This window comes from Magnolia sinica, chromosome 7 (genome assembly GCF_029962835.1).
Source record: "Magnolia sinica isolate HGM2019 chromosome 7, MsV1, whole genome shotgun sequence".
Lineage (NCBI taxonomy): Eukaryota > Viridiplantae > Streptophyta > Magnoliopsida > Magnoliales > Magnoliaceae > Magnolia > Magnolia sinica.
In genome coordinates, this window is record NC_080579.1 from 19349707 (window position 1) to 19364758 (window position 15052).

Genomic DNA, 15052 nt, shown 5'->3' on the forward strand with positions numbered 1-15052 from the left:
GGGTTTTTGATATCTTCACTTCTTATATCAATCTATTTCTGAGTAAATTTTTCTAAAATAATATTTGTAGAAATAAGAAAAACTCATGTTCTAAAAGTGGATTTTTTTTATATCTATTTTATTTTATTTTATATTTTTCTCGGGAAAAAAAATCTATTTAAGCAAAATCTTTTAAAAAAAGAGAAAGAACTCATATTTTGAAAGTGTAATATTTGTTAATTTTTTGCATTTTAGTTGTTTTCAATTTCTTTCCTAGTAAGCTCAATTCAACATAATAGTAATAGAAAAGAAGAATTCATTTTTTGAAAATAAAAGTTTTTGCTCAACAATCTGTATAAAAGAAAATACAAGTTAGTAGAATAGTTAAAAATAAGAAGCAATCACATGCATTTTCATCCAAAAATGTAAACAATACTGTCTAGACTGAAAATTGATGTTTTGAAAAACAATGCTACAGTAGAGCTCCTGTGAAAGGGTGAACATAGCCTTGATAAGTTTGTGTGACTTTTTAAACAGGTTGTTCCATAAGGGCAAGGATTGGCTACTCACCCTGCCACAAGCCAATGGCTGATCGTTGGTGCTCTATGGGCCCCACCATGATGTATGCGTTTCATTCATGTCTTCCATCTATTTTTATAGATAATTTTATGGTATGAGACCAAAAATTGAGGTATATCCCAATCTCCAGTGGACCACATTACTGGAAAAAGTGTTGAATGAATGTATACCATTAAAAACTTTTTGAAGGCCATAAGGGCCCGTTTGGCCGGGTGGATTGAACGGTATTAGGGTGGACAGTATGGATTTCAAGGCAATGATGGTGTTGTCAGTGGATTGTTTTAAGATCTATGGGATTGCTATATTAGGTCTGTTTGGCATGCCAGGCCAATCCCGGGATTAAACCTTCCCATCCCTTCCAATCCCTTGAACCAAACACGTCCCATGCAAATTTGAACACGGATTAGGGTGGATTGGATGCGATTTAAAGGTAACGATGGTGTTGTCAGTGGATTGTCTTAACATCCATGGGATTGCTACATCCCAGGATCATATCACCCAAGGTAATGATGGTGTTGCCAGTGGATTGTCTTAACATCCATGGGATTGCTACATCCCAGGATCATATCACCCAGTCCGTTTGGCACGCCCGGCCAATCCCGGGATTTTACTTCCAATCCCTTCCAATACCATCCAATCCCTTCTAATCCTCCCGGCCAAACGGGCCCTAAAAGTTTTGAATCAAGCTTTTCTTTGTATTTCCCCTTAATATGGGTCTTTATGACCTAATTAATGTATTGGATGTCAAATAAACAGTACAGTGAGCCTTAGGAGAATTTTAATGGTGGATATCCAGTTAGTATTGTTTTCATGTGGTGTGGTCCACCTGAGATTTATATCCCTCTTATTTTTGGGATAGAGTCCTAAAATGATCTGTAAAGATATATAAACCAAATGGATGAAACACATACATCATGGTGGAGCCCACAGAGCACCAAACATCCGCCACGGGGCTGGTGGCAGGGGGAGTAGCCAATCCGTTTCCTGTTCCATAGGGCGGACCTTGGTAATTTTTAACGGTGGGTGTTCAATGACCACCATTTCCAATGGTGTGGTCCACCTCAGATTTGTATCCACTTCATTTTACGACCTTGCACTAAACCTTGCCATGAAATAAGCTCGCAAACAACGGCATACACAGCCATACATCGAGATGGGCCCGACGGTAAGGGTCTCACGCACGGAAACGGATTGGCTACGCCCCCGCCACGAGCCCCGTTGCTGGTGGTCGCTGCTCTGTGGGCCCACCATGATGTATGTGTTTCATCCATTCTGTTCATCCATTTTTAATGATCCCTTTAGGGTTTATCCCCAAAATTAGAGGGATATTAATCTCAGGTGGACCACACCACATGAAAACAATAGTGATTAGATATCCACCATTAAAATCCTCCTAAGGCTCACTGTACTATTTATTTGAAATCAAATATGTTGATTAGGTCATACAGGCCCAGATCAAGGGAAAAAACAAAAATCAGCTTGATCCAAAACTTCCATGGCCCCCAAAATGTTTTAAATCGTTGACGCTCATTCAACACTGTTTCCTGTAATGTGGTCCATTTGAGATTAGGATATACCTCAATTTTGGTCTCATATTGTAAAATGATCTATAAGAATAGATGGACGGCATGGATGAAACACATACATCATGGTGGGGTCCACAGAGCACCAATCATCAGCTAGTGGATAGTGTGTCAGGGGGAGTAGCCAATCCGTTTACCCGAGGGCGTGTTTGGGCAGTGGGATTAGAAGGGATCAGCTGGGATGGGATTCATCTGGTCCTGTGCCAATTCCACTCTATGTTAAGGAAGAATAAAAAAACTTGGAATTAGATTAGATGGAATTGCATTGGGTCCGTGCTAATTTCACTCAATGTTAGCAAGTTGTGTAGGTCCCACCATGATGTGTGGGCTATATCCACACTGTCCACCCATTTTTCAAGATATTTTAGAGCATAAGCCAAAAAGTCAGGTAAATCTAAAGCTCAAGTGGACCCCACCATAGAAAGCAATGAGGATTGAATACTTACCGTTGAAAACTTCTTTGGGGCCATATAAGTTTTGGATCTACCTCATTTTTAGGCCCATGCCATAAAATAAGGTTACAAAACAAATGCACGTCTTAGATACAACACGTGTGTTATTCTCAGTAAATCCAAATGATGGTGGTTTAACAATCCCTTCCTTTGGGTAATAAATATGTTTTTTGAATCTCATCCCATATCCGCGGTCGCAACTAATCAGCGTTCAATAACAAGAAAGCAACGATGGTTCTAGATCTCCATGTGCCAGCTTTGCTAGATGAAATCCTAGGCACACGTTTACAACTAGGAGCTTAGATCTGGTGGGTCTTACAGCAAAGACATCATGAGCAACGGACCCGACTCTTTGCTCTCCGGAAGCGGATTGGCTGGTGTACCACACACCAGCTACATACCTGATGTATTGACATCAACAAGTTCCGTGGGTCCTATCATAAGGTATGTGTTATATCCAAACCGTCTATATATTTTCAGGCTGGTCGCAAGGTTTGAAAAGAAAAATAAGACATATATAAGGATCAAGTGGACCACACTGCAAAAAGCAATGAGAGATTGAACGTCTGCCATTGAAACCCTTTTGGTGTTCAGAGGAGTTTTGGATAAATATAAAATTTATTTTCTCTTCATCCACGTCTTTGTAAGGTTATAAGTAAATTGGATGGAAAATAAGCATTATATTGGGCAATAAGGAAAATTTAACAATGAAAATCATTATCTCTCCGGCTATTTGTGGTGTAGTCTAATTGATCTTTAGATATGTTTCGTTTTTTTTTATAATACTCTATAATGATTTCTAAAAATGGATGAACGGTGTGGATATAATAAATGTATTATTGTGGGGACCACTAGCCAATCCACGAGCTCAAGGAGCGTCAGCGGTCGTCTTCGCACGACACGTACCTTTGCTAAACGGATAGGCTACTCCCCTGCCACCCGCCCTTGGCTGGTAGTCGGTGCTCCGTGAGCCCTAGATGTATATGTTTCATCCACTCCGTTCATCCATTTTTACGGATCATCCTATGGATTGATTCCAAAAATGACAGGGATATAAATCTGTAAGAACCGATTTGGTAAATCCAAGTACTGGATATAATAAAGCTCAGCAAGCATATTCGATTTCCTCAAGCTCTAACAAATTGAGAAGACTCATTTCTTCAAGCTAAGAAGTAATCCACGGTAGTGGTGGAGCGTGTGGTCAAGTAGAGACTTTAGGGTTTTTTTTTTTTAATTTAAAGTTTAAACTTAAAACTTATATATATATATATATATATATATATATATATATATATATATATATATATATATATATATATATATATATATTAATCGTCAGCTCAAGTTCGATCTTCGTCGAGTTGAAATTCGCACGACTAACTCAACAGCCAATAATTACTGACTCGCCTTTCAAGCCTCAGCGGTCGTCTTCGCACGACACGTACCTTTGCTAAACGGATAGGCTACTCTCCTGCCACCCGCCCTTGGCTGGTAGTCGGTGCTCCGTGAGCCCTAGATGTATATGTTTCATCCACTCCGTTCATCCATTTTTACGGATCATCCTATGGATTGATTCCAAAAATGACAGGGATATAAATCTCAGGGGATCACACCATATGAAAATAATAGTGATTAGATATCTAATATTTAAATCCTCCTGAAACGCACTGTACCATTTATTTGACATCCAATATGTTGGTTAGGTCATGCAGGCTAAGATGAAAGGAAAAAACAAAAATAAGCTTGATACAAAACTTTTATGGCCCTAAAATAGTTTTAATGGTCGATGCTCCTGCAACACTGTTTCTTGTAATGTGGTTCACTTGAGATTGGGATATACCTCATTTTTGGTCTATTACCTTAAAATGATTTGTAAAAATAGATGGACGGCATGGATGCAACACATACATCATGGTGGGTCCCACAGAGCACCGACCACCACCCATTGGCCGGTGTCAGGGGAAGCTGCCAATCCGTTTCCCCGGAGCACGGCGGCGTGGGACCCACCTAATGAATGGCCTGACTTGCACGTGCGACGCTACTCGCGCACGTGGAAGGAAACCCTAAATAAGGGTTTTGTCTCCCGTTCCATTTCCTCTTCTCTCTGAAGCGGCCTGGGCTCGTTTCTTCATAGATAGGGTTTGTAGGTACGTTTTTCTACGGATCTCCTCGTAAATATCGTTTTCCAATCGCTCAAGATCTATTGATTCTAAGTTCACTTATTCCGTTTCCGATCAATGTATGATTTTCTTTTCTTCTTTTGTCTTTTTCTTTTTAAGATTTCAACAATTTCAAGTTCTTTCTGTTTCATGTTGTTGTGCTTTTACAAATGCTGTAATTGGATCGAATGATCTCATCGACTGTATTTTCAATGGATGGAAGGTGATTACCTGCAGGTTTTGTGGATTTTAGATCGGATTGATGAAATACTGATATTATTAGTTGTTGCGTCCTTCTTCATACGATCGAGTTGCAGGTCGTTGTTTTAATCGTATTGTAACGCACATGACTGTTGAATCTCTAGTTTTGCGTTATGTGGATCCTTTGATGGTATTCGCCATTGTTCAAAAACCTGAAAGCTCGACTAGATATTCAACCGGGTCGGATCGATCTGAAGACTCGATTAGACTCGACTCAATAATTTATAAAAAAATTAGAAAAAAATGTTTAGGGTAGGGGTGAAGTGATAAATATATGAGTATAACAAACATCTCAATCTCTTGCAAACAGAGTTCTCGGCGAGTTGTTAATGGTGCACACAGTTCAACTGTTAGGTTGTGTGTTTGAATTCCATTTCCAACATGTATCTTTTATTAAAAAGGAAGCCAATAATTCAGTGAGTAATTCGGTTTGAGTCGTTCCCAATTGCGTTGATCTGTAGGCAACAAATAGAAACGTTCAGATTGTCCCATCAATGATATTTTTTTGAGGTATAGTCCATCCGTAACAGGACAAATCAGACCAATGGTCTGGATTATCAAACCTCTGCCCCTTCATGTCAGAATTAAAAACCCATGAATGCTATAGCTCTAAAGCTCAGTAACCCAACTTAAAACTTGGCCGAGTTAGCTCAACTTCATGAGATTTTGAGACCCGATGAGGCTTGCTGAATCAATTGAACTGGCATTCCAACTTGATGAGTCTTGCGAAGCACAACGAGTCTCACTCCTCAGTTAGTTTCTTAGTGAATCGGCTAGAAGTCTCATCGAGTTCTAGAACTATGGTATTCATGTGTATATAATTTTGACCAGTAGGGCCAATTGTTCGGTAGTCCTAACTGCCAATATGCTGTGCCCCATCACAGGTGGACTATGCCTGGAAAAATATTCTTTGTAGGATAGTCCAGACCCTTCTTTTTGTTGCCTACAGTTGGATGGGTGAGAGGTCCACAAAAGGTCCTAATGTTCGCCAGCGCTTCACTGGAATCTTCAATCTGGGTCAATGTTGGGGCATTCTTCATCCGCAGGATGACTCAACAGTCCTATGGTCTGATAACTGACCTATGGGCTCCACTTGTCACAACTGAAAAACGTATATTCCGTGGGATAGGGCTGTCAGTGGGCTGGGCTAGGGTGAAGCAAATATAAAATTTTGACTAGGCTCTGACCAAACAGTTAAAATGCAGGTCCAAGACAAACCCTAGGCTTGATTTGTTGACACCCCCACCATGGAAGGATGTGGTCTACTTATAATATAATTACCGTTAGGAAGGCACCCGGCATTTGTTTGTGTTATGCAAGATTATATTTTGAACCAAGAGTGGTATATATATTTCAAGCATTGCTAAGGGTGTACTCTTATAACATACTCGTGCTCAGCCAGGTCCCTTCCTATTTGTTATGTGCCACAAAACATGCTGGTCCTAATGTTGGGTGGGCCACATATTTATGGGAAAGTAGAGGCTTAGGAAACTAATTGTTGGTCGGCATTCTATGTGAATGCATGTTGCACTGGATGAGCAGACTGCATGATTTTTTTCAGGCAAGGGCACATATGCAGTGGAGATGGGCCCAGACTCTGTTGTTACGTGTGCCCCTGAGTCATGGTATATTTAGAAATTGCATATATGGTTTTGTCAAGAATCTCTGCTTCGATCAATGAAGCTCGACCAACAAACCATTGGTTGCACATTTTACGGGATTGGGAGTCTCAATAAACTGTAGATTTCTGTTCCTCATGTCCCTCTTTACTTGTTTGTAGGATGCATAACAAGATACCTGGCTTGTGTTGCATAAATGCCTCTCCTATCTATTAGAGAAGATGGACATTTATGTGTATGCAGTTGATTGTGTTGTATGATTTGGGTTCCTGGTAAATCTGTAAGGGTACCATTTCTTATTTTAAATTTAGCTACTGGGGCCTTGTAGCATTGTGACTTTGTTGGATCACTTGTATTATTTGCTGATCCGTGTTCTGTCATTTGTAGTGCTTCCTTATTCCACCTCATTTCTTGATTTTGATTGCTCTTTTCTCTCTTTAGGTTAACACAGTGAAGATTTTGTTTGAGCAGCCGGTCAGCCATGGTTCTCAAGTATGTGATAGCCCTTGTTTTCTTTATCTATTTGTAACTAGCACATACCTGCAGGTTAGACAACAATGGAATCTACTTTGTCTATGTTAATCTTTATGATTTTACTTAAGATTGGTTACAAGTTGCATTTGTCTTGGAATGTTATAAAAAAAATAAAAAGTTGCATTTGAGTTAGGGCAGCAATGGGCTGGACTTAGGTCTAGAAAAAGAAAAAAATTGAGTAGGCCTGTCTGAACTTTCAAAAATCAGACTGAATCAATTCTAGGCCCAACCATTGGCATCCGTTATTTAACCACAGTTTTAACAACAACTCATCGAAGTCTTGACTCGGATTCCATCCTACCCAATCCAGTTTGATACCAGCAGTCATCCCCTTGAGTCACTGCACGACTCGAATTGAGACTGAATGGGTCGGTCTGAGACCCTGGGTCTAAAAACCATGAATTTAACTCATGATACTGGTACTTACAGGTTTGATTATCCTGAAGCAAACTTGATGCAGGACATGGAAAATTAAATATGATATGCAAGATTTCAGGCTTAGATCCTACCAATTCAGAAACAATCACACAAATTCCACGTCCCACATGAAAATCCAAACATTCAATTAAAAAGGGGAATCTATGCGGGTCCAAGCCGACACTGGCTAGGATTGGACCAATAAAAATTATAAACCAAACGATGTGAAAGGAAAATAAAATCAACTACTCATGCATAAAAATCAGTCTCTAATCAAAGGGATTCCCTAATTTCAATTGAAGAAACCCTAAGGTGATAAAAAGGGGCAAATCAATTAGGGATCATGTAATCTAGGGTTAGGATTCATGAAAAACGACTATGAGAGGATAAAAACCTGAGCCAAAAGATGATCCCGCGTGTGAACAGCAACAATGGCCTAGACGGACGTGCGTGTGATCCCGGCCGCACGTGTGTGGGGGCCCACTATTCAGAAAAAGGCCACCTTGGCCCTAGTCAGCCAGGGATGGACTCCAAAACTCTCAAATCACAGCTCGATCCGATGTACGATTTGTGTGTGGTGCTCCGCTGAAGTTTTAGCTCGCCTGCGGGCTGAAATCTGGAAACCCGCTGTAATGAAGAAATCTGATGCAACAAAAGGACAAATTTGAAGTATGGATGGTGGGGGAAGATGGAAAAAAAGATGATGAAAGATATGGGTGAATTGGGATCGATGTGGCTTCGCACCACGGTAGTTAGCTCTTCGAAAAGGGAGGGTTTCGCACCCTCTTTTGAATTCTTCTACAACTCACGAAGAGAGCAGAAAAATAAAGCAGGAATTTTTTATTAACTTCAATGAATGAAAAGAACTACAAGGGGTGCCTATTTATAGGAAAACCCTATACCCCAAAACTCGCACCATGTGCGCAACCTATTACTTGGCGATGAAGTAAACTAAAATAAAAACCAAACAAAGAAATCTAAAGCGTTCACGATGTTCTAAATAATAACAATAAGCAAAACCTAAAATATGAAATCAATCCGACTAGCGGGTCATGATCATGAGATCCTATGATGAGCTTTTCTTGATTATCGGGCCCATTGTTTTGAACAAAAACTGTCTTCTAACATAGGGGCCCTCCCTGGACATCGTCATCGATCCAGATCGACAGTGGGGCCTTCCTTCGTGTGTACATGCGTAGGGGGCGGCGTGCGTGCGCGTGATGTCCCCATCAAAACTCCAGGTTAGACAAGCCAAAATTTCGTACCTCTTCCTTTCTATTTTTCCTCCCCTCATTATTAATCTTTCTAGCTTTCCGTATAATGGAAGTTCACCATTCCTTCATTTTTTTTTTGGTTCTATTTACTATTTTGCAAGTATATTCAAGTTGACCTTAAAGTGGGCCTTAGTGCACGCCCTTTTGGCCCCTTACTCGTCTTTCCTTTTTATAGCATTGTAGTGAACCTCTGCTGATGTGTGCACTTTAACATGGTCTACATTTATTAATATGTCAAAATATAGCATTGTCCAAGCTGTTTTAACCATGTGGATTCTGATAAAAACAGCATTCACCGTTCCTATTTTTTTATAGTATATTTAAGTTGAACTTAAAGGGGCCTTACTCCAAGCCTCTTTTTTCCTCCTTCCTTTCCTCTTTGTTTTTAATGGTTTGAGGCCTCCTTTCCATTGGCAATGGTTCCTATATATTCATTTGAGCTTGTGGAATTTTCAGGACAGAGCTTTGTCGTTTTAGCGGTGCGAAGATATACCCTGGAAAGGGTATCAGATTTGTGCGAGCTGATTCCCAAGTAAACATCCTGAAAGACAGATCTTGTGACCCTATTATTCTATATTTGTCTTGATACCAAACACGTTATTCTGAATCTCTGATAGGTGTTCCTGTTCTCCAACTCAAAATGCAAGCGGTACTTCCACAACCGCCTGAAGCCATCCAAGCTTACATGGACTGCAATGTACAGGAAGCAGCACAAGAAGGTAATTTCCTTCAAAAAAAAAAAAAAGTAGGAAAAGGGCAGTAGCAGAATCCTTTGGGTTCTGTAAATGGTCAGGAGCATCTTGATGCTTCAAAGTGGATATTCCTGCATGATTTGTCGAAGCAGCTTACATGCTACGACACAAACTGCCCTTCTTGAAATTGCACATTTTCACCATAATTTTCAAAATTGACCTGTGCATTTAGCATAGTATTTGCATTCTTTATTTAACAAATGCCATGAAAGTAACGGTCATAAGATGGATTTTTCCGTCAATAGGAATAATTATTTCATTGGACGGATGTTCTCCATACTCGTGGCCTAAATTTTTTTTGCAAAACACAGCCAAGCCAACTTTGTGTGGATATACTCTGAGCACCACATTCCAACCCCAGTTTTCCAAAAATCTGGTCTAGGTGATGATTATCTTTCCTGAATTTATATAAAATTTCAATATTTTAGTGAAACAGTCGAGCCAAATGTTGAAATTGGAAGGCCAGTTTTTGACTCGGACTAGATTTTAAACACTTAGGGTTCATTTGGGCAGGGGCCCCGCATAATTGGGATTAAGCAGCCCAATTTAGTGGGCCTTGCGCCCTCCACATAGGATTATCTGCACTAAAGTGCCACATGCAATTTGTGGTGATTCAGGGTTTTTTCTAAATCTTTGTTAATTACAATTAAGCGGACTGCGGTAGAGAATCTTACATGGAGGGCATAATCAGGATTAGCTTTAATCCCCATTTAGCAAGATCCCATACCCAAGCGTGGCCTTTATCACTAACTGGTCATATTATTACTTCGTGTTTCACCAAACACCAGATAGAAGTTCAATATTGTGAGCTAATTCGTTAAAAATGAGCATAAAGCTTCAAAATATTATTCACATTCCACTTGTATCTTCATTCTTCAATGCCTTCTCATGTATTAGTCATTCTTTTGATGAAGCCCTCTGGTTCTTTGGGGTTGGTTCTGTATTTCTTGCCTTTAGGATATGCATGCTGAAACTGTGAGGAAGAGGCGTCGTACCACCAAGAAGCCATATTCTAGGTCAATTGTTGGTGCCACGCTTGAAGTTATTCAGAAGAGGAGAACAGAAAAGGCAGAAGTTCGAGATGCAGCCAGAGAAGCAGCTCTCCGGTAATGATCACTTTTTTGCTAATTCTAATTGTTTTCAAAATGCCACTTTGCTCGAAAAGCATGTTTTAGATAATTGATCCGTATCTTGATTTCATGCAAGATCCTAGACATTCAGTAGGTGGCCCCTGCTGTGTGTCTTGGCCCAAAATAGGATGGTTGGATGGTGCCTACATTTGTATGGCAGCATCTCAAAATTTTCTATCTTGAGTAGTTCACTGGATCTCCAAAAAGGTCCTTATTTTACATGCATCCCAAGTGGTTACAATACCTCATTAAGAGAGAAAATTGACCACTATTGGATTACCAGAGGAAAAAAAACAGCATAAAAAGGAGAACGATGGAAAGAAGTGGCAGCACTGTAGATTTGTTATATTAGATTTAGATCCTAAGGGCCTGTTTGGAATGCAGGATTAAATGGTATGGAATTGCATTAGGTGGAATTAATGCCATTATCGCACAATGATTATATGTCTAGAAACACCATGGTATTTTGACCATCCAATCTCACTTTTGAGAATAAATTGTTCCTTTGGAAAAGACACTGTATTAAGTGCAACCTGTGTTTGGTGGACCATGGAATTATAAACAACGGACTAAATTTCACATTTGATGTCACAATTGATGTCGGTCACCTATATGCATATGCCTATTGTCACATGTAAAGGGCGCATATGGATGGACGGCATGGATAAAACACATGCATCAACATGAGGCCCACAAATGTAATGGTTTCAAAATCTGCCAGAAATCCTGCCATCTTCTGCTGGGATGGATGATATGATACTTGGATTAATCCAATCCTTCTCATCATTTCCAAATGTTGGATGGAATTAATGTTGGACCAAAAGCAATTCCATACCACCCAATATTGTCGCATATGCCATCGCATATTTCTCTGGCTTTTTCTTTTTTTTTTTTGGAAAAAAAAAATATATAATGGGAAAATTTTGAAAAAAAGTCTAAAAATTTAGGAAAAACTATGCCTTATTACTACAAGTATTGGATTGGATTATTGTACCTATTTCATTGTAGTTTGAGTGCTTGAGACTATTAGATGATTTATAAATTAAGTTATATATTTAATTACTTATATTATATTTATATAAAAATTAACAAAACAATATGCAATCGCATATGGAGTGTGTCATTGCCCATCACATACTAACATATGCGATCGCATACTTATCGCATAAATAGTATGCTATCACATACTATCCTAGATCCATATGCCATGAAGGCATATGCAATCCTTCTAAAAAAATGGGCATATGTGATTGCACATGACAACAATGATACCGCCTAATCTCACGTTCCAAACAGGCCCTAAGGAGTGATCTACAAACTATGAATGACTCCTGACATACACAGGAAGTAACCCTATTGTGTGATGTGCTTGTACTGGACTTTGCAGGGTCCCCTAAAATGGTCCACAACTTTATTAGAGTCCATCTTTGCCATTACCATATTTCCTTCTCGTAGAGATGTGGCTATGATGCGTGGGTGTCATAGGGTTCCATCATGCGAAAACCACTGCCACTCTATAGTTCATGTGCCACTTGTGCAGTGAGCAGTGATCAAAACTAGTTTGGTTGTTCCATATTTCACAGAGCAAGGTGATTGGACTGTTATCTTTCCAAAAAAAAAAGGTGATTGGACTGTTATCTTTCGCCAAAAAAAAAAAAGTTGATTGGACTGTTGTAGCCATCTGACTGACCACATGTGGCCAAAGGTGAGGATCGGTCCCCATCCAATGGGCAAATCAGTCCCGAATCAGAATCGTCGAATACTACAAATCTTTGCATATACATGTGATGACCCACCAGATCATTGGTCCTTATCACTAGTGACATGTACAGTGTGGATGGCACTTCATAGAACCCTGCTGTAGAGGGTGCAATGGGAGCAGCATTTCCTCCTCTTTTTTAATTGGTTGCAGCATTCAAAACTGAAATTGACTCGGAAATTGAATTTTGTATTTCCGAGTTCAGCATGTCGGTTTTATTTGTGTTGTTCATGAGTTAACTAGGAAATAGGAATCCATATGACTGGTATCTTTTTCCACAGTGAGGTAAAGGAGAGGGTAAAGAAGACCAAAGATGAAAAGAAGGCAAAGAAAGCTGAGTTGGCAGTGAAGACACAGAAGACCCAATCCAAGGGTGGCATGGCCAAGGCAGCAAAAGGCCCGAAGATTGGCGGTGGGGGCGGGAAGCGATGAATGTGAGTGGGCCTTGCTCTTGCTGGGGCCTCTGCATCTTTTTGTTTGGTTAGGCATTTCACCATTATTATATGGCTTCGGTTATGTTCATTTCCATTGTCTGAGAGACTTTTATGCGTGAGAGGCAGGCATTATGCTGTTATTTTTCTTCTTCAAATTCCCACCTTTGGAGAATTTTATTTTGTTCTCATATTGTTTTTAAACTTAAAAAAAGAGTGTTAATTCCTTTTGTTGTTCAACTTTTGATATGCGACAAGCTGAGTATCTTGGCTTGCCTGCAACCAGTTTGCTTTGATAAGATGATTTCACCTGTTTGGGTAGCTTTAACAAAGTGTTCGCATTCTCTTTCCCCTAGGACTGCAAACCATATGGAGGGAAACTGTTTTCCTCTTATGTGGCATGTTAAGTAGAAATTGGGAGGAAATAATCTTCTGGGGTTACAGTTGCAAATGTAAAGGACTTTTTTATTTTTTATTTTAAAGATTCCTCTTTTACCAAAATAAATAGGTGCAAAGGGTTTGATTCTCTTGTTTACTTCAGTTTTGTCTCTCTCTCTCTCTCTCTCTCTCTCTCTCTCTCTCTCTCTCTCTTTTTTAATAACCTTCCCTTAAAATTTTCTAGTGCGGGTTGGGTTGGGTTGGGTTGGGTCGGGTTGGTGCTCAACCCTAGCCCAACTTATGGTTCCTATACATCAACCTTAACCCAACCCAACCTCGGGCTTGGAATTCTCAACCCAAGCAGGGTTGTTTAGGTGGATAAATGCTAATATTTTCATTATTTCATTAGGCTATTATATTTCAATACATGTGTTATTTTTTGTACTTGTGATTTTATTAATTATATATGTAGTTATTTGTTGTAAAGACCTTTCATTTTTTCTTTAAAAAAAAGCTAAAATATAGGACAACATGACTCCTTTAAAAGTCATGTTGTGAAGCATGCAATGTGCCTTAAACAAAAATGATCCACACTCAATTATAATTTATATGTAACTTGTATATCGATTAGGTTTGGGCTGGTTTGGGCAACCCGACACTTTAACCTGATCCTGACCCAAGTTTTATCAGATTGGTGTTTGTATAATCCAAGCTGGAGACTGAACCCGATACATCCTGCTCGAACCCAACCCAATGTCAGGTTGAACTCGCTTGATTTTCAACACTAAATGAAACCGTTGGGTTTTATAATTGTACATTTTCATCAGTGATGCTGCAACCCATACATCTATTTTAGCAAGGAGAGATGGAAGAATCAATTGCAGCGCATGTCGGTTTGGCACGTGTGCAAGATTGTGTTCGTAATGAGGCAAGACATATATCAGGCCTGTGCACAGGAGGTGGGGACGAGGAAAATGGATCCATAGGCATGTCTTGATTTTTGATTAGTGAATTTTCTCTTTGGGGCTTGCTTGCCATGCCACATTGCCTCGATTGGAAACACATGAGCTCAGGGACGTAGTGTGGCTATGCTGGGATCGGGGCCCACAAGTGTGGATTAAGTAGTGTTTCATCTGCTGTGAGTGAGGGATGTTTTGGTCTTTTGGTCAAGTATAGCCAAGAAAGCTTTAACATTAGATAGGTTTTTTTTTTTAAAAAAAAAAATTTAAATTTAAATTCTCGGATAAAAATAGGAGAAAGTGAAGAAATAATGGAGATTTTGTAGAAGAAGAAGATCAAAGTCTTCTACTACCAAAATTTTTACATTCGAGTTCATAAGGATCCATTCATTATATTGATTTTTTTTTATTGTTTTCTCTAAGGATTATGTTGGGAAATTTCTACCATCCTTAGTTGGTAAGAGATTCTTTTCATTCATTGTTACTTGTAATCCACTATTGGGTGATGTAGTTGAGATATCTAAGAGGTCTCTTGATTATTGTACTTTCATTATTTATATTATAGTAGATTTGTGCCGGACTAGGTGTTACAGTTTTTCCCTTTACATCAGAGGGTTTTCCAAGTAAAAAAAATCTTGTTGTCTCTTGCATCTTACATGTTTGATAATTTCCTTGTTTATGTTTAAAATGATTTTTATCCTTTAAATATCATATATTGTTAATCATAATGATTTGCATATAGAAGAGGAGGTGTGTGGTTTTGCAACAACTGGTATCAAGATCTGG

General features: G+C 39.3%; 1 protein-coding gene across 1 annotated transcript; it reads left to right on the top strand.

The window, feature by feature from the left end:
- The first annotated feature begins 4634 nt into the window (after positions 1-4634).
- LOC131251172 (large ribosomal subunit protein eL24-like) lies at positions 4635-13160 on the top strand. The gene is made up of 6 exons (XM_058251727.1): positions 4635-4740; positions 7074-7124; positions 9314-9389; positions 9475-9576; positions 10567-10715; positions 12780-13160. Exons 2-6 carry the CDS (start codon positions 7114-7116, stop codon positions 12928-12930), a joined length of 489 nt encoding a protein of 162 aa, XP_058107710.1. The 5' UTR covers positions 4635-4740; positions 7074-7113; the 3' UTR covers positions 12931-13160.
- Positions 13161-15052: the final 1892 nt, after the last annotated feature.

Bases quoted from the DNA above. Each gene is read 5' to 3' on its own strand.
- LOC131251172 (XM_058251727.1), top strand. The intron at 9,577-10,566 runs GTAATTTCCTTC...TCTTGCCTTTAG, and splicing joins ACAGGAAGCAGCACAAGAAG to GATATGCATGCTGAAACTGT. The intron at 10,716-12,779 runs GTAATGATCACT...CTTTTTCCACAG, and splicing joins GCCAGAGAAGCAGCTCTCCG to TGAGGTAAAGGAGAGGGTAA.